General features: G+C 45.0%; 1 protein-coding gene across 1 annotated transcript in view; it reads left to right on the top strand.

Annotated features, from left to right (window-relative positions):
• scfd2 (sec1 family domain containing 2) overlaps nt 1-20,436 on the top strand; it is a 77,161-nt gene that overhangs the window by 17,700 nt on the left and 39,025 nt on the right. Inside the window, exon 5 of the mRNA XM_071539064.1 lies at nt 18,846-19,140. Within this exon, the coding sequence (XP_071395165.1) occupies nt 18,846-19,140 (295 nt within the window). The remainder of the gene's footprint in view (nt 1-18,845; nt 19,141-20,436) is intronic.

Here is a 20,436-nt window from a genome sequence, read left to right on the forward strand (position 1 = left end):
CGGTCTGTCACATCATTGAATATGGTAGTGACAGCAGCGCAGCGGAGGGGAGCTAACCCCTCTCACCCCGGCCTGTTGCTTTACTCTGCTGGGATTACCAGGGCCTGCCTCTGCAAACATTCCAGCTCCGAGTTATTACTGGTCAGACGCTGCTCAGACGCAAGTCTACACTAGGCTGTGCAATATGTCCCCTACTCCCATGGGTCACACAAACCGCCTGCCTGACTCAGATTTTCTTTCTGTGTATGCTGCATGTTTGTGTTTTAGACTAAAATATTTGTTAAAATGGAGCTATGAACCCTAACCCGGTGTCCCTTACATTCATTTAGTTGCGGTGGCGCCCCACAGCTGGAAAAATGTAAATACACTGAAAATTCATCATCTGGCCTTGTTGTTCAGCCTGCCTCCCAAAAAAATAGCAATTAATATCAATTAATATTGTAATTACAGGATTAATCCCCTTATATCTTAACATAAATATCCAAATAAGAGCCATTTTGAAAATTGCAACACCTGCTGGCAGTGATCCTGGAAAGACCCAGGTATGAACCTCAGTCTCAGAACCAGTATTACCTTCCAACCCCACATCTACAATAGTCCTACAGGTAACGCTACAAACCGACCGTACATGCTGTTGTGTTATATTTAATTCTTCAAGCTGTGTCTCTCTCAGACTGAATATATTGCTGTATATTTACCTGACTATGCTCTATTTGATGTGCTTGTATAAGTATATGTGTGTTGTGTGTAGCGTTAACGTACACCAGGCTGGAGCCTGTTGACCCAGATACTCCAGGTCAGCACCCCAGTACAGTGTCTGTGTGCTGCCCTAGAGACTCATGACCCTTCGCCTCTACCCCTTGACCCCTCCTGGACAGACACAGACCTGTAGAGCCTCAAACTCACAGGTCTGCAGAATGTCGGTAGCCTGACAACAAAACCCGTGTCATTTCTCTGTTATGTAAAGCCATATGAAGGCAAGCCGACCCTCAGAATACTTAACTAGCAGTTATATATGTAACATCTGGATTTTATCATTTCGTATGGCGACAGAGGGAAAAATGTTGATATTGGTCCCATGTAACTTTCATCTTATCTGAGCTGCATGCCACAGACAGACAGGGGGCTCTAAGCCTGTAATTGGCCTTTCCCCAGGGTATGGAGCCTGTCCCCACAGCCCAGACATTCCCCCTATTCTCTGTCTCTGCTACCCCCCTCCTGCCCCCACAGGGGGTTTTGCTGTGTTTTGCTGGAGATTGTAACAAAGGAGTGTGAATGACTGCAAGGCGCTGGCCTGAGATGTCCAGCGCTGACCCCTCCAACTCCCCACCGTTTAATAGCCTTACAACTGGACTGACCTGGACTGACCGTCTCCCCATCCATCCACTTCCCATACCACGTTCTCCCCTCATCCAGCTCCTGTGTATCTTCTCTGTAGCCTCCTCCACCCTAAAGCAACAGTGGAAACACTGGGAATGATAAGCCTGGTGAAAACACAGAGGGCCCACTCAGAATCACCTCCTCCCTGTCTCTTGACAAAGAGGTCTCTCCGTCTCTCTCATATCCTCCTCTGTCCACCCCTTTTCCCAAACTAGACTTTATCCTGCCATCCCCTATAAACATGTTGTGTTTACCCTGTATCCATGTCATGATGTTCTCTAAACACATGCCACACAATAACACACACATGCATGTACAAAACATATACTCCTCTGCTCCACTAATGTCCACTCCACTATATTTTGAAGAATAACAAGCCATCTAACAGTAGAGGAAAATGCTGAGATGAAAAAAGTTTATCAAAAGAGTGAGTTATTTACCTATCTCTTCCTTCCTGTGTTTAGTTGGGAAGGATTACAGCGGGATAGGAGAGCCGTGATGGAGTTCACTCCCAGGAAGACCCAGGAATAGCCCCCGTCTCCCGCTCTCCTCCTCTCTCCTCCCCCCTCAGCACCCTGAGACGGCTGTGTTTACATTGGTCTGCGCAGCCCGGGCCTAATGTACTATCTGTTTAATAGGCAGAGAGAGGCCTGTTTATAGTGAGGGACCTTTTTAACAGAGGTGATGGGCTGGTAGGCCAGAGGGCAACACCAACTCATCTCACTTCCTGTTATCATTACCTCTCTTCTCTCAGACAGATAGGTGCTTGGCTCGCTGTGCTTCCAGCTTTACTCATCCTTAATCGACTTGCCATCCCGCTGGCTATGATGATGCTCAATCTGTCTCCCCTGCAAAATAGAGGAACACAAGAAGAGCCGATGAAGTTGTTTCATATTAAACTGCATTGGCTCAATGGCTCCACTTCTCAGCTCAATAGTAATTTGCATGTGCTGCATTTTAAATGTTCTGCTAAGCATCTTTCCACTCAATCTATATCTCAGACCACTGAACTGAAACTTTATAGGAATTGCTTTGGTGTTAATGGCTATAGAGTTATAGAGCTACTCTGAATGTTAAGGCTGAGGGAGTAAGATGGGCTCATAAGGGTTTAATACTCTCAACATTTTCTCTTAATTTAAGAGGTCTTTTTCTTTTGCCATGGTCCTGTATCGAGTCAGAGTTTTGTTCACCACGTCAGTGCATCTGTGGCACATTTTTGTACTGGTCTCTATTGTTTACTGTGGCTGTTTCACTGCGGAGTCAAAAGCCTTCATGTCAGGAGGATTTTTCATGTGGCCTGGATTTTTTTCTGCACGAATGTGTGTTTTTGAGTGTTGTGCAGTGGCTGAATATTTTTCACAGCCACGACAGAAAGAAGCTTGTTTTTCTCACACTTGGAATACAATGTCTGATCCTTCCCAGGTGCAGAAAGCTAACATCCATACTGCTCTCTCCACTTAAACACACTTTTGGTACTTCAGCACTATGTTGTGCCGAGCTGCACGGTCATCTTCCAGTGTTTGGGTGAGGTGGTGTAGGGAACATGATCAGAGGGGCTCTTGGAGCTCCCTATAACACTCTATCCCTGGTGAATCAGGTCAGTGTGGTCTGCTGAGCTGGCCTCCTGGCGTCAGACTTCATTTTGAGCGTGCTCCAGCAGGACACCACAGACTGGGGAAAATCCCCCACAGTGCCCAGCATTCACCCTTGGATTATAACAAGGAAGGTCCTAGAAAAAGCTGACCGTTAGGGGTGGTGGAGGGGGGGTGTAGGAGACCTAACAGTGACCCAGTGTCCCAGACAGAGCAGGCCACCGAACCAGCTTCACATCTTTCTACTCCTCCAGTTGACTCTCACCATGGCATCTACACACAACCCCTTCCATCAGTTCTGTTTTAATAGCCAGTCACTGCTCACTGTTTATACTGCAGTTTTTGTTTTCTGTGATGGTTGAGATCCATGCGCCTGCAGGTGTGTATGTGTGTGTGTGTGCGTGTGTGTCTATCCCATATCCATTAAAGGGTGCACGTGCATGCACTAGCACCCTTTAATGGGCTTATGCTGGTAACAGTGTCTCAGCTTCCTGTTGTGTCACACACAGGCTCTCTGTTCCCTGTAGAAAAGCTCCACCTCAGGACAGATTAGCTATCAGGTCATTTGTCACTACCTGCTGAGCACAGGCCAGAGGAGGTCACAGGCCACAGGACATGTGTGTGTGTCTTTGTGTCTGTCGGTATGCATGTCTGTGCTAAAGGGGAGACAGAGAAACATTCCAGGATTCTTTGTGTCTTCCTCAGAGCATGGGAGTCGATTGAAGTTTTCATTGTGATTGAACAGTCAAGGGTGAAGGGTAGATCAGTCGGGGGTGACCAGTAATGGATGAGAAACTCAACTATTCCAGGCTCATGGAGAGCTAGCCCCAGTAGTCTCATGCGTTACAGATGGAAACATGACAGTCCGGTTTTTGTGTGCTCGCTAGACTGATGATGAATGCTCAGCCTTGTGAGCGGCTGGACAGTGAACCCTCAGAATTGATGTGGGCAGTTTCCTGCGGGCCTACACATCTGGGCACACAGTAGATTGGCAGTGCCCCCTACTGCCAAGGGTGGGCAAGGACCTGCTGTCCCGTAGACAGAGATGAATGGGACAGAGGGAGGTAAGGGGGAAGTAGGAGTGATCCCCTTAGGTCGTGGAGCAAAGGGGGACAAGGAGCCCTCTCTGCAACAGCCTGTAATTATACCCATCTGAAACCCCAATCCACAATCCACAGCAAACACACAACCCCCCACCTCTCTGCTCACTCATGCCCACCCTGCAGACCACCTTGTCGCTCCAGGGATTCGACCAGTCAGCCGGAGGGAACGGGACTCGCCCGTCACTATGGTAACTAAGCAGTCAGGGTCAGACTGGGTCAATCAGAGACAGACTCTTGCCACCCTCTCTCTGTCATTAATTACCCATAGCTCCCTGGGGCACTGCTCCATGTGTAACCCACGTAGCCCGATGGGCCAGACCCGAGTGGCGTGTGTATGATCAGGTGAAGTCATCACAATCAAAGCCATTTGTTTGATATCTATACCTGCAACAGGGTCAGTGTCATGTTTTCCACCAGCTAAGTAAGTGTGCCACCTCTGACAGTGTTTGGGAACTAGTGTGTCAAATGGGTATGTCATGTTAGCCATAATAACCCAAACTTATTCTTTGACCTGTGTGATGTTAAGGGAGACCTTTGACTCTAAAAGAAGGCTTTATGTGATTGAATGTTTGGAAAGTTCATGGTAGAGCAATGCAAGACAACTCCAGCAGCATCTTAGTGACATGGGAGCCAGTCGGTTGGCAGAGGGCACTGTGTTTGATTTGAGCAACCACAGCATACAGATCCCAGTCCTGCCTAACTGTAAATGTTTAAATGTTTATGGGTTTTGACAACATTAGCTGTATCTGGTTTTCTGCTCAGCTTTTAACTGGGGCTGGTATTTGCATTTGTTAGGAACTATGTGGATGAAAAAATGCATTCAGCTTCTCTTTTCTTTTTTTTTTTTGTTTGGCAAGGTTGACTTTTGTTGTTCTTGGAATCATCTTGTATGAGCTAGAAATGAAACTCATCTGTGGAAGGATTTTTAGGGAACGGACCACTCCGCTCCCCCCATAACTTGACTGACAGCTGGGCACAAAGAGGAGGGAGATGCTCTAGGCTCTCTGCTGGGGTCTGGAAGTGCTTAAATATTCTTCTATCGCGCCCTCATTCCGTATATCTATTATTTTCTCTCTTGGTTTCGAATGTCTTTCTTTTTTTCTTGCAGCTTTTCCTCCGCTAACTCTGCTTCTCTTTCTCCTTCCCATACGCTTTCTTTCTTTTGTCATTAGTGTGATTGGTCTCATGTGCTGATTTGTAGAAATGTGTCTCATTATATCTCTGGTCTATATCTGGAGCAGAGGGGTGAATCTGGCACAGCAGCGTGAAGGAGGACCATAACCACATGCTGGAACATCCTTTGAGAGACTGACTCAAAATGAAACCAGAGAGGCCTTCAGCAATACATATGTATCAATAAAATGTTTGTAAATGGATTTGTTCAAAAATGCCTCAGAACAATCGCCAAAATACTGGACATGTTTGGACAATCATGACAATAGCCCCCTGGTACAGAGATAGCACACAGAAACAGTTATTTTCAATTAGCTACACGTACTATAAATAGAATATGTCGAAATAACTAGAACATTGTTGTACTGTGAGGTGGTTGTACGAGAGTATAAGACATTTTGATAGGCCTACAGTTTTGATGAAATTTTTCCACTGCCTGCCATGGCGGATACCAGCTTAAGCCAAAACTAAGATGTTCCAGCCAAAGCTACACTACTTTTTATCCAATTGGAAAACTTGATTTGAAAACATGTGAGGGAAAACCTCACTAATTCCTGTGTTTTCCCCCTCCAGCTTTCATCTGGAGTGAACTCATATGCCCCAGTTCTCTTCTGCTATTGTTCTAAGCGAGGGATACTGGGAGACACATGTGCGCCTGTTTGTCCCACTGTTGTTTTCATGGAAATGGGGAAAAGGAGAAAACGAGCACTGACGCCGAACCGCTAATTATGAGTGGGAGGAGGGATGGAGGGGCTGGAGGAGGAGCAGACGGGTTTCTCATACGCCTGCCATGTGCCCCCTCACCCCCCCAACTCCCGCCCTCCAACTCTCCTCCCTCTCCACCCCTCTCCCTCTCCCCTCTGTTGTGAGTTATTTAAGATGCTGAGCGCTCCCCCTTTCATGTCTGCAGTTGTGATGTCTCTGTGTTATGAGCGCTGTTTGTCTAAACATCGTAGGCCAACAGCAGAGATGTCTGCTCCTCTCCTCTTATCCCCTCTCATCATGGCAGGAGGGAGGATAGATATTGACAGAGACAAGGTTTACGGCCGTATACATGACGTGCTGCTTTGTGTGTTTGTGAGTGAATCTGAGAGGCATAAATTTACATCTGATGAGTGTGTGTGTGTTCAGTTTGGGTGGCCATGTTTGTGTTTGAATTGTCATGAGCTTTCAACTGCTTTGCACTTGTTTATTGTGGTTATTAGTATTTCATTGTAGATAAAATGCTGTAGTTATTCAAATGATAGGTTTAACATATAGCTCTGACTGAGGGGGTCAGAAGTTCAGATGTCCACGTACTACAATGTGCAGAACACTACCTTTTAGTGGGTTCTTTAACTAACCACCACTCCACATCCTGTACAAAACATAATAATACAGATGTTAAACTGCAGAATCCAAATTTTATTTCTGCAAGTTTGCATTAAATTCTTGAAGTTGGCTGACTCTACTCATAGTTTGTTGTGTCTTTTTCATTTCTTTGTATGGACAAAACTTCAGCAAGAACCATTTGTTCAGAATTCAAATTCTATATCATATACAGAAAATAAAAATGTTTTATACATATTTGCAGCATGAAATCAGGTAACTGATGATAATGAATGCAGATTCCCTAAGCTACTTGACCAGACATCTAGTTTTTATTCATTTTGTAATCATACTTGAAGTATTTGAATATGTTTGTTTGAATGTTTTAACTAAAATATAGACTTTTTGCATAGAATATCAACTCTTATAAACTGTAGGTGTCTGATAGTTCTTTCCACATAGTTTTTTTATGTAAAAGTCTATAAACATGTAAAATGTTTATAGACCCTAACCCTAACCCAAACCCTAACCCTAACCCTAACCCATATAATTACATTCATAACCATTCAAATTCACTGTTTTTCATTATGTTTTTCATAAAATGTTTCAATATACAAAATTTGCCATTACTTATTTCAACTTTTGTTACATTTCTATCCACAGGTGTATCTTTATCACACTGTTCATGTCACTCCATCAATAATCTTTCAATTCGTTTTTTTTTTTTTAACCCAGAATCTCTCTCACTGTCTCTCAAATCTAGATAGATTTCAGAAACTATTAGATTAGAAAGTGTATGGTTATGGGAATATTACTGCCAAAACAACTTGTGGCTGAGCTGAAGATGAAAAATTAATAGATAGCTAAAGGCGTGGGCTTTGGCGATTCTACCATTGAGAGCACTGAGTGGCTGCACACTGACATTGTAACTCTGATGGTCTTAGCGGTGTTTGGAGAAGAGGTGCCTCTCTGCCAGTGTGATGTGTTTAGACCTTGTTTAGCAGCTTGGCTCTGCACTGCATCAGAGGAAAGACAGACAGATACAAGGCATTAGTGATGTGTTTACCATCTGTCCAGGAAGGCAGACATGATGAGAAAGGATGAGGAAGAAAGACATTTTCACGGTGTAGGAAGGGAAACTGGAGGGGGTTGTCTGAAGATTTACTGCCAGACATCAACCGTTACTTATCAGAGAGGTCAGTCAAACGGTGCTATACCCTCTGTGGCAGACTGTCATCCTTAACTCGGAATAAAGGCCTGGGATTTTTGAAAGAAGTTGTCGACGATGCTGTCATGTTAAAGTGAGAGACCCACCTTGAACATGAACTGCAAAGGGGGAGAAAGCCATGTAGGAAACAGCTGCAGACGTTCTGAAACCTCTGCTGTCCTAAACTCTGAACACCCAGAAAGAACTCGAGAGAATTTTTGTCCTGTCACATTGGGCGCAGCCTAAGAGAAATGACGCACGCGGCTAGTCAGAAAGTGTGAGAAACACCGGCAAGCTGTTGCCTTCAGTTGCTGAGGAGGATGCTTGACGTGTGACGGGATCACAGTTTGTGACCCAAGAATTCTGTGAAATGAAGGTGATCCATTAGACCCTGGGGAGAGATGGTAAAGGTCCGACACAGGATAGAATGAGGTAGAGGAATGGCGTTTGGGGGTGGGGGGTGCCGTTTAGCCTGGCCTTAGTATGGTGTAGCAATCCAACCACACCTCCCCCCCTCCTCTCCTCCAGCTCCTCCAGCTCTATCTCAGCCCCCAATCACACACATGGGCTTTCTTGCAAAACCTCAGTGGGGCCTTATTTGATTAGAGCTGTGTTATTGTACTTGTGAGTTACTGCAGCTCTGAGTTTATTGAAGATATAAGTTATGATTTCTCAGAGTTATGGTAGCCATGGAGGAATTCTCATCACGCCAGGACAGTCTAAGGGTCAGTGTGATTTGGACGGACCAGATTTCATGCCTTCGCAGACAGGAAGATGAGGGGGAGAGAGACAGGGAAGCATTGTGGAGTTGGTTAAGGCATTGAGAAAGAGGGATAGAGAGAAGACAGAGGAAGACAGAAGATGAATTGAGTCCCACACCAAGTAAAATAGAGGTATATTAGTGGTTTGAGCTTCTCTCTCCCCCTCTCTCTGCCAGTGTTTTTAGCTGAGCTGCGGGCTAAAGACTCTGGGAATGTTTGTGCAGTAGAAACCCTGGCTGTTGTTGTTTGTATTGTTCTATTTCAGCCTGCGTGTAGAACCAATGTCAGCAGACCCGGCACTGTGTTTTCTTTTCACACACATACACAAACACACACACACATATAAAGAGCAATCAGCCGTGCACTCATCACCCTGTCTGTCTCCATCCTGACTCCAACACCTCCTGCCTTCAGCCCCATCCTTGTCTGCGGGTCAGAGTATTTTTCTTTGGCCTTTTCATGCAGTCAATGTGGGTCAATGTTCAAATGAAAGCTGAAAAGAAAGGGCTCGGGTGTGTGTTGTGTAAAATATTGATCGGGGTGCACACAGTCCTCTAAAACCTCCAATATCCTCGGTGTTATTACGGATGGAATTAGGGGGGGAAATGGGCGTTAGTGTGTTTGTAGAGGGATCACTGTGTGTTTGCACTCTTTCTCACTCTAGCTGCTGCTTGCATGTTGTGTCTAACCCTGCACCGCTCCCATAAACACAAGCTTAACACATTCACCTTCTGTTGCCTGCGTGTGTGTCAGTCAGGCGAGGGTCAGCAGTGTTTTGGTGGGGTCGAGTGTGGTTCCATACAACCTGTGTTAACGGTGGCACGCTTGCATGTACGCTGACAGAGGACTGCTGTGTGTGCAGAATGCCACTCTCTCTCAGCTCTTAGATTACTCACAGAAAGAGCTTTCTCTTCATGCCCCACTGCTCTGATACACTGAACGTAGCACCGAGTGACTAGTCACCGTGTTAAAATGACACCTTTATGCTTACGGCAAGGCAACCTCTGTGAGCATAAGTCAGTACATGTGGCAAGAGATTAAAAGGATAGGTGTTGAAAAAGTATGGGTTGTGCCATTGATTTGGCAAAAAAATGTCATAAAGAATAGTTGTACTGAAACATTTGAACAATGAAAATGTAAATAGTTTGTTTTTGTTTTTTTCAATCTAACCTCATGTTTTTTCTTTGCCTGTTTTGTCTCTGGACTTTTATTTTGAAAATACCCCTCCCACCCCCTCCACCGCTACCCCTCACTGTGGCTTCTATTTCGTTGCTCTTTTTTCTTTCTTTCTTTTGTGTGAACCGTGGGTTTCCAGTAAAAAAGGATGAATAACTGGCAGAATATGTCTGTAACTGTTTATCATGCGGTCCCACCCGATTAATGCCTTTATTGCATTGTGTGTGCCTGCGTGTATGTGTGCGTGTGTGCGTGTGTGTGTGTGTAGATCCCGCAGGTCACCATCCCCTTTGTCTGCTTATTGAAATAGAGACCTCTCTTGTTAGCCCCATGCCCAGAGAGTAATCGTGATGATCATTCATAATTGACTGGTAAATAGAAAATTAGGCTGAGTCACATCACAAGTGCGGTCACCAGAGAGCATCATGTGGCCCAACACACTCACACCACCGTCACCAAGGCGATATCATCTCTCAGTGGAGGTCTCACTCTCTTTATCTACATTTCTATCTCTCCTCTCTCCTCCCTCTCTTTTTGTTATTGTCTGTCTTTCACAGTTTTGTAGCAAAAAAAGGTCTTAGTTAACATGTTCAAGTACTCTTAGCCAAGGTATTTTTCCCTTGACGGGATTGAGGGTTTCTTTAGTTGCAAGTTTATTTTGAGCGTAATTCATGTGTACGTCCACCCAGGTGTGTGTATGAGGGCGAGTTTTAAAGAGAGAGAGCAAGGGAGAGGGAGGGAAATGTACGTAGTTGTTTCCTGTATCTCTAATGAGTGTACTGTAAATGTTTGGAGAAGAGCAGCCGTGTGTAGGTGTGTTTATCAGTGTCTATGATAAAGACACAAGTTGGCAGAAATGTCGAGACTATGATTTTGACTATATTTACACACACACAAACACACATGCACGTCCAAATGCTCCTCCTTCGCCTCCCTCCGTAAGGCTTAGCACCCCCTTCCCTTGAAACAGATGTGCACATGTAGGGCCTCTTTTTCTGTTACACATACCACACACACACACAGACACATCACACACACACAAACACACACACAAACACACTGAGTTACCTCTGTGACCTCGGTATTAATGTGGGGATTAGAGGAGAGGCACTGCTTCTCCCCATGTGCGGCACCAGAGTGTCAGGCCACCTTCTCAACACACACACACACACACAAACACAACCCTCCTCCCATGAGGGACAGAGAGCAAAACAGCTGTACCTCAGAGTAATGACTCACTTCAGAGTACTCCAGCCAATGACACGGCTCTATGGTTATTCATGATCAATTCCATGTTTTATTCAAACTTCACTAGAGAAAACCACACCCTCACAAAGTCCTGCATCCACTACAGCCTCTGTCAGACCGCCTGGTTCGTAATGATGGCAGGGATAACGCTGAGGTCAACGCCGCAGAATTCACTGTCGCACAGCCACGATCCACCTAACACATACAGCTAATAGCTTAAAAATATCTAACACTTCAACTCCAAGCCATTTCCTGTGTATTGAAGCCTTCTCTTGGATGGAGGGACGGAGTGTTGGAGGGAACGAGGGAGACAGACATGGTTCAATCTGTGGAGGCCAGGACGTAGGCGTCCCGGGCTCAGCATGGTACAACAGTGCCCCCCAATGTCTACAAGTGTCCACAAGCTCCACAAGAGCCAACAACCCTCACATGCAAAAATATTACCTCCCTCTTTTTCTGATTCTACATACCTATAAATATATTATTCTTCAGTTAAATTATTCTCAGAAAAGCATAGGATCGTAATTATTTGCTATTACACATTTACAAATTTGTATTCATCGTACTTGACCCTGCCAGTCAATCCAAACTCTTATTTTGAAATAGCCCCCCTCTTTTTCTTTGTACTGGTTACACTCATTCACCCTCCCTCCGCTCCCTCCTCCCCATGTGTGAGACAGAAACTGGAATCAGATGGGCTGCTTTAATCCTTCTCGCTACACATCTCCTCATTAAAAAAAAAAAAAAAAAACATGAGGCGAGGAGAAGAGTGATGAATATCTTGTACCGTGTCCGTATCATGTTTCTGATTGGCTGCGATGAAAAATGAAACTGAACGAATATGGAATGTTGAAGTCACTTGTTTTGCTGTGAATATCATAAAATAAACTGTGGTTGTTTCACTCCGCTCTGTCTAGAAACTGTCTGTTTACCTCAGGAAGTTTTCTCCCTGCTGGAACCTCCAGAGTCAATTAGTAGTGGATGTAATGTACTGTCCTTGGCAGTATTAGAGGGTTGTGTGTGTGTGTGTGTGTGTGTGTGTGTGTGTGTGTGTGTGTGTGTGCGTGTGTTAACTCATGAATGAGCATGATTCAGTTTCTCTCAGTGTGAGAAAAGTGCGGGAGGTTTTACATGGCCCAGGGGTTTGTGGCTGCAAAGCAACTCTCATCTGGTGAATTACGCCATAATCTGTTGCAGCCTATGTGGCAAAAAACAGCCTCACTAATTCCCCCATGTTTCCAAACACTTGGAGTTGTACGGCTTTAATACACATGTTCATATTAAGCGTACTTGTACAGTTTCTGTCTTGCTTTTTTTGCCAACTAGCAGCATACCGAAGGAGCTGTGGTTTTCAGTGATACATTTGAAGCTGTGTGTGATAAGCAGGCGGGGTGTCGTGTGCCTGGCGGACAGAGTCCAGCCACAGTGACCAGCGTGTGGCTGACTGGCGGTGACAGGGTGGAGCGTGGGGACTGTGTGTGTGTTGTGTGTTTGTGTCTGTGTTTGGGTCCTGTGTATACAGTCTCCTCTAAATTACAGCCCTCCAGCCCTGAGCCAGGCCAACCTTTGACACACACACACACACACACACAGAGAGAGAATGTTGCAGAGAGAGTAGAGACTACTATGTGAGAGTTGACTAAAAGAGATAAAAGGTGAAAGGAAGAGGGGCTGATGTAATAGGTATAGAAAGATTTTGCCACAACCCTGTGTTGACAGTGAGGCAGCTGTCCATCCCTCCTCCAGTGAGCTGACCTGCAGCTGTGTGTCTCTGGGTCCACGACTCCATTGGTTTCTGTCCCACCAGCCCAGTGTGTGGGTCCATGACCAGAAACAAAACAGGCCGGCCTCACACGCTTAGGCTATGTGTGGTAATGCAGGCCTCATTTATCTCAGGAGATTTATGTCTGTGTTTCTATAAACATAACGGGCATCAGGCTGATGGAGCCAGGCCAGGGGTCACCTTACCTTTAAGAGCTTTTCCATCCACAGTGCTGCCTATCATCCCATCGCTCACTTGTTCTAAGTCCAACAATCTGTCCCATCAAGTAGTCTTATCTTTCGCCATTTCTGTTTCTCTATGTCCCTTTTCCTCTTTGTTCTTTTTTCTAAATTTGCTCCTCAGCTAACCATAATCCTAACCCTTTATGTGTAAGTCTGTGCTTGTCTATTGTTTTTTTTGTTTTATTTTCTGAACTGATACATGCAGGAGTTATGACTGATGGACAAGCCGCAGTTTAATGGTCTGGCTGAGAGGGCTGATGTAGAGAAGGGGATTTTTAAAAACAGACTCCCAAGAAGGTTTATTGGCATACCAGAAGCCCACTTCACTAAGGTCTTATTTATGAGCATCAAACATCTGACATCTGACTGGAGAGATTGAATGATATTGCACCTTCAGTACATTCTGTAATTTAGTATGTAAGTATGAATAGACTCATTGTAATGCAAATCCCTTTTTTCTCAGTGTTTTGTTTAGTCAGCAGGATCATCTTGTGGATGATAATGAGTCTGGAGGTGAAACCAGTGTCACACATTACAGCAGATATATAAACACACACACACACACACAGGGAGAGAGAGAGAGAGAGAGAGAGAGAGAAAAACAACTGTCACTATCAATGGTTTTCTCACTTTTATCCAATGTTAATTTCTTAAACATTAATATTTATATTATTTTTAAATGGGAATGACATGTTGTAAGGTCGTTTTGAACAAAGTGAGTGAGTGATTACATTGATTGGTTATATTCCGCTGTTCAGTATATATGATCCTGTGTGCAGACAGTTCAGCTGTGCAGACTTGCTCTTCCTTGTGTTTAGAGTCATGTTTCCGCTCTCCTTTTTAAAGACTTGGTGAGTTGTCCACACCTTTCACACAAGACAGAATAATGGCTGTAAAAAGAGAGCCAGAGATAAACTTTATTTTTCCGTTCCGACTGGACTTAAGGCAAATTTCCGTCTTTTGATAAACAGAAATATTCCGGTGTACCTATTCTAGGATTCATCAGTGTCATCACCGCAGGTTACAATGAGCATGTGTCCCTACCTAGATACTGCACAAGTGTGAGTGTGCTGGCAGGCTCAGATAAGGCACAATCGTCTACAAAATGTCAAGGCCTTTGTGAGTTTGGTCTGGGTTTTTCCCCTTGTTTACATGTTCGAAAGCCTGCCAGTCTTTCTCAGAGAGAAGCCGTTCTTGTTTATGTATTCCAGCTCTTCCGCTACAAATCAATAAAGAGTGTGCTTGCTGTACATAATTTAGAGTCAAAGTTTAGTTGCTGTCTCCTCACCTCAAGATTTATGCCTCTTGTTTTTTAGAGGCTTGCTTATATTCCTTCCAGCTTTGCGTGTTGTTGTTATTTGTGAATGCAAATTGGATGTGATTATGTGTTTGCAAATAGGACGCATGTGTGCCTTTCCAAAGGCATGCAAATTAGTTTATTATTCTGGTTGCTATGGTAATGGTAAACTGTGACATCAATGTAAGGTGACTCCTGGCCAGGGCATCTTTCCTTGACCAGAACAACTGACCTGTAGCCAACTTTGTTCTTGCTCTCATAAGGCCCCCCACCTCCATCCCCCACCCCTCCCCCCCTGCCCTCAGGCCTAGAAAAAGGTTCATTGTGCAGGCAGGGAGCGAGGCAAAACGAGGCCTGGTTCTGGTTAGCGCGCTGTGCTGCATCTGAAACACTCACCTTCCTCCAGGGGTTGCATCTGGAGCTGGTTTCCTGTTCAGGCTGTGCCGGGCAGGGGCGGAGTTTGGCCCGGCTCCGTGATTGGGCGAGATCGAGGCTTTATGGACCCCAGGATGGTTAGGATTGCCAAACAGTAATCTGTCAATCAATGGCATACAGATTCAAACCAGAGCTTAATGCAAGAGACATTATGATTGGTGCAGAGGCCTAACCAGGACGTCAGTGATGCCCCAGTCCTCCATCAGCAATCCAGTGGCTAGTTTAGTATCAGCCAATCTGCTAAGCCTATTCATAGAACAAAGAAGTTTTCTGTTCTATTTTTTATCTAAAGTCAGTCTTTCTTTGGAAAACATTGTGTCATGATAAGAAACTCAGTCGTAGTAATTTAAAGTAATGACTTTATTTCAGTAATTGCATGCCCCAACATTAGCATTGTTTTGACAGAGTAATGCCATCGTTATTCTATAATTGTGTGTAATGGTCACATTAGCGCATGGCAACGGGACCAGTGGATTCAGTAATGGTGTGTAATAATAACGTAGGCTTCCTGTTATTTCTGCAGTTATAGTGTAGTACAGGCCATGGGCACTTTCCCTAAATCTAGCCTGTTTTTAAAGAGTGGACCTTAAACTCCACATGAATTTAGCAGCATACTTTTAGAAGCTGTCATTCAGAGGACTTTTACAGGTTATGCTAAGGACAAAGTTTGACGGAAAGCGGAAGGGGGTTTATAGAATCACGGAGGTCTTAATTGATTGAGTTGAGTTCATGAGGTTCAGATTGTCACTGCACTTAGCATTAGATGAATGCTGAATGTTTGAATGTTGCAGTTCAGAAGCCACTGTAATGTTCAGATAGTACGATCCAGAGTGCTACAGTAAGCATTCTGTGTTCTGCTGTGTTCTGTTCCTAGAGGTGTGCAGCACACTACCTCTCCAGTGAGCCTAGTGCCAGGGCTTTGAGCCAGGCATTGTAGAGTTTAGCTGCAGTGCTGGAAAGAGTCAGTCTTCCCGCTCAGCTTCACTCAGTTCTGTACCAAAGACCTCCATTTCCTGCTCTGGCGCCATGGCATGCAGCTGACAGCAGCTTTTATAGATCTCCTGAAGGGACCCAGTCACATGCTCCCTCTCACACATGAACACATACATATACTGTACAGTACATATGTGCACATGACATACACGCATACACACACAGGATTAGGTGAGGTATAGGGTGCAGATATACAGAGACAAGGGACCATGAATCAAAAGGACAAAGAGGAACTTTGGAGATAAGAGACGGATGTGGAAAGAGATGAGTGACAGCAGAAATTGTGTTTGAATTGCATAGATTTTAATTTGTCATGCTCATATTGAATGTTGAACTCAAAAAATGTATTTCTTGAATGAATGAATTCAAATGAATGCATCAGTTTGCTATCTTGCAGACAGCTAGTATTGTTTACATGAATAATCAGGTACATAAAAACTAGTTTTGCTGCACAAGAAAGGTGAAGATTCTTCAATAGAGAGTAGTATAGGTATCTGTATGATTTATTTTCACAAGGACAGATATTGTTAACTTATATTATCTAGTTTCCAATATCTGTACATGGAGATGGCCAGCACACATATACATGGAGGGTAGTAGCCCTTGCTTAGGGGCACTTCAGCAGTACTGGATAGTATTGGTACCTCAGATTGAACCAATAACGATTCCAGTACTAGGCAGCCACACTAACCAGCCGGCAACCCTGTCACCCAGTTGTGAAAGCTACAGGTTGTTATAGCGCAATAGAAGAACGTGGGGTGCCTACAAGGGGGCATCAGTCAGAGGGAAAATATTTTGTTGGGGTGCCTAGAGGCCCAGGAGGTAACACTGGGTCAAGTTTGAGTATTCTTGACAAATGATGTGGGGCCCAGAGTCCCTCACAGCTCCTCTCTCCGCTCTTCTCCCTTCTCTCCACTGACCCATACTAAGAGCTTCCTACGCCAAAATTACATGGTGGCAGGTACGTCTCTGCTCTGGTCAAAACTAAAATGCAAAGCCATTAGAAGGCTGCTATTTATTTTGTTGACAGTGGGCACGCTTTGCTGAGAGCCTGGAGGATCGTATGAATGTGCTCCTGGACATGCATGGACAGAAATGCAGGAGATCCGTGGTTGCTCCTTTGTGAAGTGAGAGATGAAAGAGAAAGTGCTTACGCTGTTCGCTTCACCATGAAACCCTTGCTTCTTTTGTCTTTTTCTCCTCACTCAGTTCCACCGGCAAACAGAGCAAGGGAAATATCCCAAAACATTGTTTGGCAGACAGAATGTGTGCAGCTTGGAGAGGTATTTGATTTCACAATGTTTAAGAAGAAAAATGTGTGGTGAGATTGTGTGTGTGTGTTTGAACGGTCCCTAGGGGCGAGCGGTTGGCTGGGGCTGAGGCAGGGAGGAGGTCTTGTTGGAGTGAACACCAAGTGACGACCAAGAGCTCATTCAGCCTGGAACGACACAGAGACACCCCTGATACCTTGCATATTGGGCGGATGTGACTGATGCAACGTCTGACGCAGATGTCACATTCAACGGTGTCTGTTGATGCCATAGCAACATCTTTCACTGTTGATGCCATAGCAACATCTTTCACTGCAATGATATCTGTCTTCAGCTGTACATTGTATTTTTGATCCAGGAAATCATTAACATCAACAGAGTCACTGAAGTTGAACTTTTGGCATGTACACACTCCGTGAGGGACATTTCCCAGATAGACTTCTCCACAGCCGCTACTCTGTGAGGGACGCTCAGTCAGTTCTGTGGCTTTGGCCCTCTATCTCAAGGTCTGATCCAGAGGTCTGATTGTATTGCGTCTTTGGCTCGGTGAAGGGTTCTTCTGGGTCAGACACCAGATCCCCCCAGTGGGCCCACCACAGGGTCCACAAGCCCTCAGTCTCCGAGCAGAGAGAGAGGAACACAAAGCTCCTAACAGAGAAATCCCTCATTAAAGTGAAATCTATCCACAGACGCATCTGTAGCCTGATCTGACACAAACATGCCATCTCTCTGTCAACAACCATTCCCCCTTTTCTATCGTCTGAGGCTCCCTCTTTTCAACTAATAGTTCAGTACATTTCTTGCCTCCTCTTTCCCACTTTCTAACTCTCACTTTCTCTCTCTCCACTCCATGACCCCATTGTCTCTCTTTTTCCGCCTTTCAATCCCCCATTTTTCATTTGTCTCGCCTGCTGTTCATCAGCCCAGCAGTACAGCAGAGAACAGATTAGCTCCACACCCTTGTTTTATAGGTCTATGAGCTCACCCTGGTTGAGAGTGGCCAGTGCTCTGTAAAAGGTCCTGTGATCTACATCCTTTGGACTAGAGCACAACCATCATGAGGGACCATTCAGACCCACTCAGACAGGCTCACATAAACAGGTCACTGCGCCTAAACACTGCCCAAAATGCTGCCTGTGTGTGTGTGTGTGTGAGAGAGAGACAGAGGCAGAGAGAGAGAGAGAGAAAACAGTTCAGTACCCATGTAACAAACATGCAAATCCAACCAAAGAATGAAACAAAAATGAATGTTACCTCACCCACTTTTGGAGTTGTAAAAATTAGCGAATGGAACGATGAGCTCACTCACACTGCACTTGTAATTTAAACACCTACAGTATTACTGAGGTAGTGTATTACCAAGAATATTTTAATTTTGGTTTGAAGGGGCCTTAAGAAATCTGTGACTTTTATGGACTTCTATTGGCTACCAAGGAAATGCAACAACATCGACCAGTTTCTGGCACAGCTTACGATGGCCTGTAATTGACATGAATAATAAAATCACATTTTCACAATAGAAATGAGTAACAGCAGAGACCCAAAAGAAATGTCTAGTGAAGAGGTAATATATCATGATGCAAATTACTGTAACAATTGTACTGCTTTGTCATTTGCTTATTTGGCTTGAGAAACAAATGTCTTGCAACACTGGTTGCTCGCTCATAGCATCACTGACCAGTTGAAAATGCTAGTAGTAACTGTTGAGTGATTAGTATTTATCAACAACCTCATCAAGCCCTAGCAGATATGCTGTGGTCATTTTGTGTCATGGGACAGTAAACGTAACTTGTTGCACAAATGTTCTGTTTCTGCAAAGTACTGTAATTGCTGTCTTGCGACTAACCACTTGTTTTGTGTGTGTGTGTGTGTGTGTGTGTGTGTGTGTGCGTCACAGGCTCTTGGAGACTCTGATTTCCCTGCTGTGCTGAGGCAGCTGCTGCCCTTGATGAAGCCTCGTGGAGGCAAGGATGATACAGGCTCGGGGTCCAGGTCGGGGGAGGAGGAGTGTGGTCCCGACGAGCTGATCCTCCTCCTGGTCTACCTGTACTCCCTGGCTGAGGAGGCGCAGCCCGCAGACCAGGATGATGAGGAGGAGGAGCTGGAGAAGCTGGAGAGGGAGCTGATAGGGGTGCTCACCCTGGTCATCACCCGAGAGACGGAGCTCAGCCCCCTGCTCCAGAAACTGACCGGTGAGAGAGACTAAATCATGATTACCTTCAGTAATGTGCTTAGTTCCTCAGGGTCACTGATGCTCTAAGAGGAGAGAATGAGTTAGAGAGTGGGAAGGGCTGGTTGTTTATCTCCTCTCTCAGCCTCCTGTCCTGTTAATGGGAGGATTTTGTCAGAGATCTCACACCCCATCCCTCTCCTGCTCTCCTTGTATCACACCCTCTCTCTCTCTCTCTCTCTCTCACACACACACACACACACACACACACACCGTCAGGTCACGTGGTAAGTAGCTACACAAACAGTCGACTGTGGGAATGTCTGAACTTTGTGTGTGTGTGTATGAGTGTGAGAGAGAAAGAGAGTGAGAGAGAGAGAGATAAATTAGAACACCATGCCCTGCACTAACCTCTGCAGCCCCTTCGCTTCCCTCCAATGATGATATTTACCTGTATAGCGTCAACACAAATAGCAATACCTTTTGTTCATGGCCCGTTTAGCCTTGCCGGCTTTCTACCAGTCACCGGTGTCTGTGTACTGGTTTCCCTGGTCTCTCTGTGTGGTTCTAGTCTTTGCTGGTTTAGCTGAGCTGGTCAGAGTGGCTCAAGGCCACTTGATGATGAATTAACAGTCTACCTCCAGACCACAGCCCACTGTACCTCCCATAGTAATAGCGTCTTTAGCCTTGAGCCTGTACATGCACAGTCTCCTCCCCAGCCACACAGTTCATAATTAGAGCTACTTTTAGTTTCAGCCTGCTCCTTACCTTAGCACACACCCTGAAATAATACACCGCACAATGTTAGGGTTTTCATCTCATATCACACGTAGACTCATATATAGTATATATAGGGTTGGTTAGTCTCGCCCTCTTTCACTCTATGTAAAGCAGTTAATAAAGATTGTTGATCCCCCCTTGGTCTCTTTCACTCTCACTCTCTTTCTCTCTCTCTCTTTCTCTTTCTCTCTCTCCCTCTCTCTCTCTCTCCCTCTCTTTTTTTCTTATTATGTCTCTCTCTCTTCCTGTTCTACTTGGCAAAGTATGGAGCTTGGAGGCGAGGGGCCTCTTGGCAGGCACAAGCCCAGAGATGTGGCTCATGTTAAAAACCTGACTCTCTGTTATAAACACTTCATTGGAAATTACCCTGTCATGGTGCGCCAGGTGTGTCTTAGAAAGAAAAACAATGTGTGTGTGCGTGTGTGTTCACATGCACGTGTGCATGTAGCTTCATGTGTGCCCATTTGCAGGAATGCAAAAGTGTGTGCACATTTATCTTAATTTTGTGTGTGTGTGTGTGTGTGTGTGTGTGTGTGCG

The sequence above is a fragment of the Centroberyx affinis genome, unplaced genomic scaffold (assembly GCF_046629955.1).
Source record: "Centroberyx affinis isolate AG114_WGS23_722 - 3 ecotype Tasmania unplaced genomic scaffold, CSIRO-AGI_Caff_v1 ptg003390l_1, whole genome shotgun sequence".
In the NCBI taxonomy this organism is placed as follows: Eukaryota; Metazoa; Chordata; class Actinopteri; order Beryciformes; family Berycidae; genus Centroberyx; species Centroberyx affinis.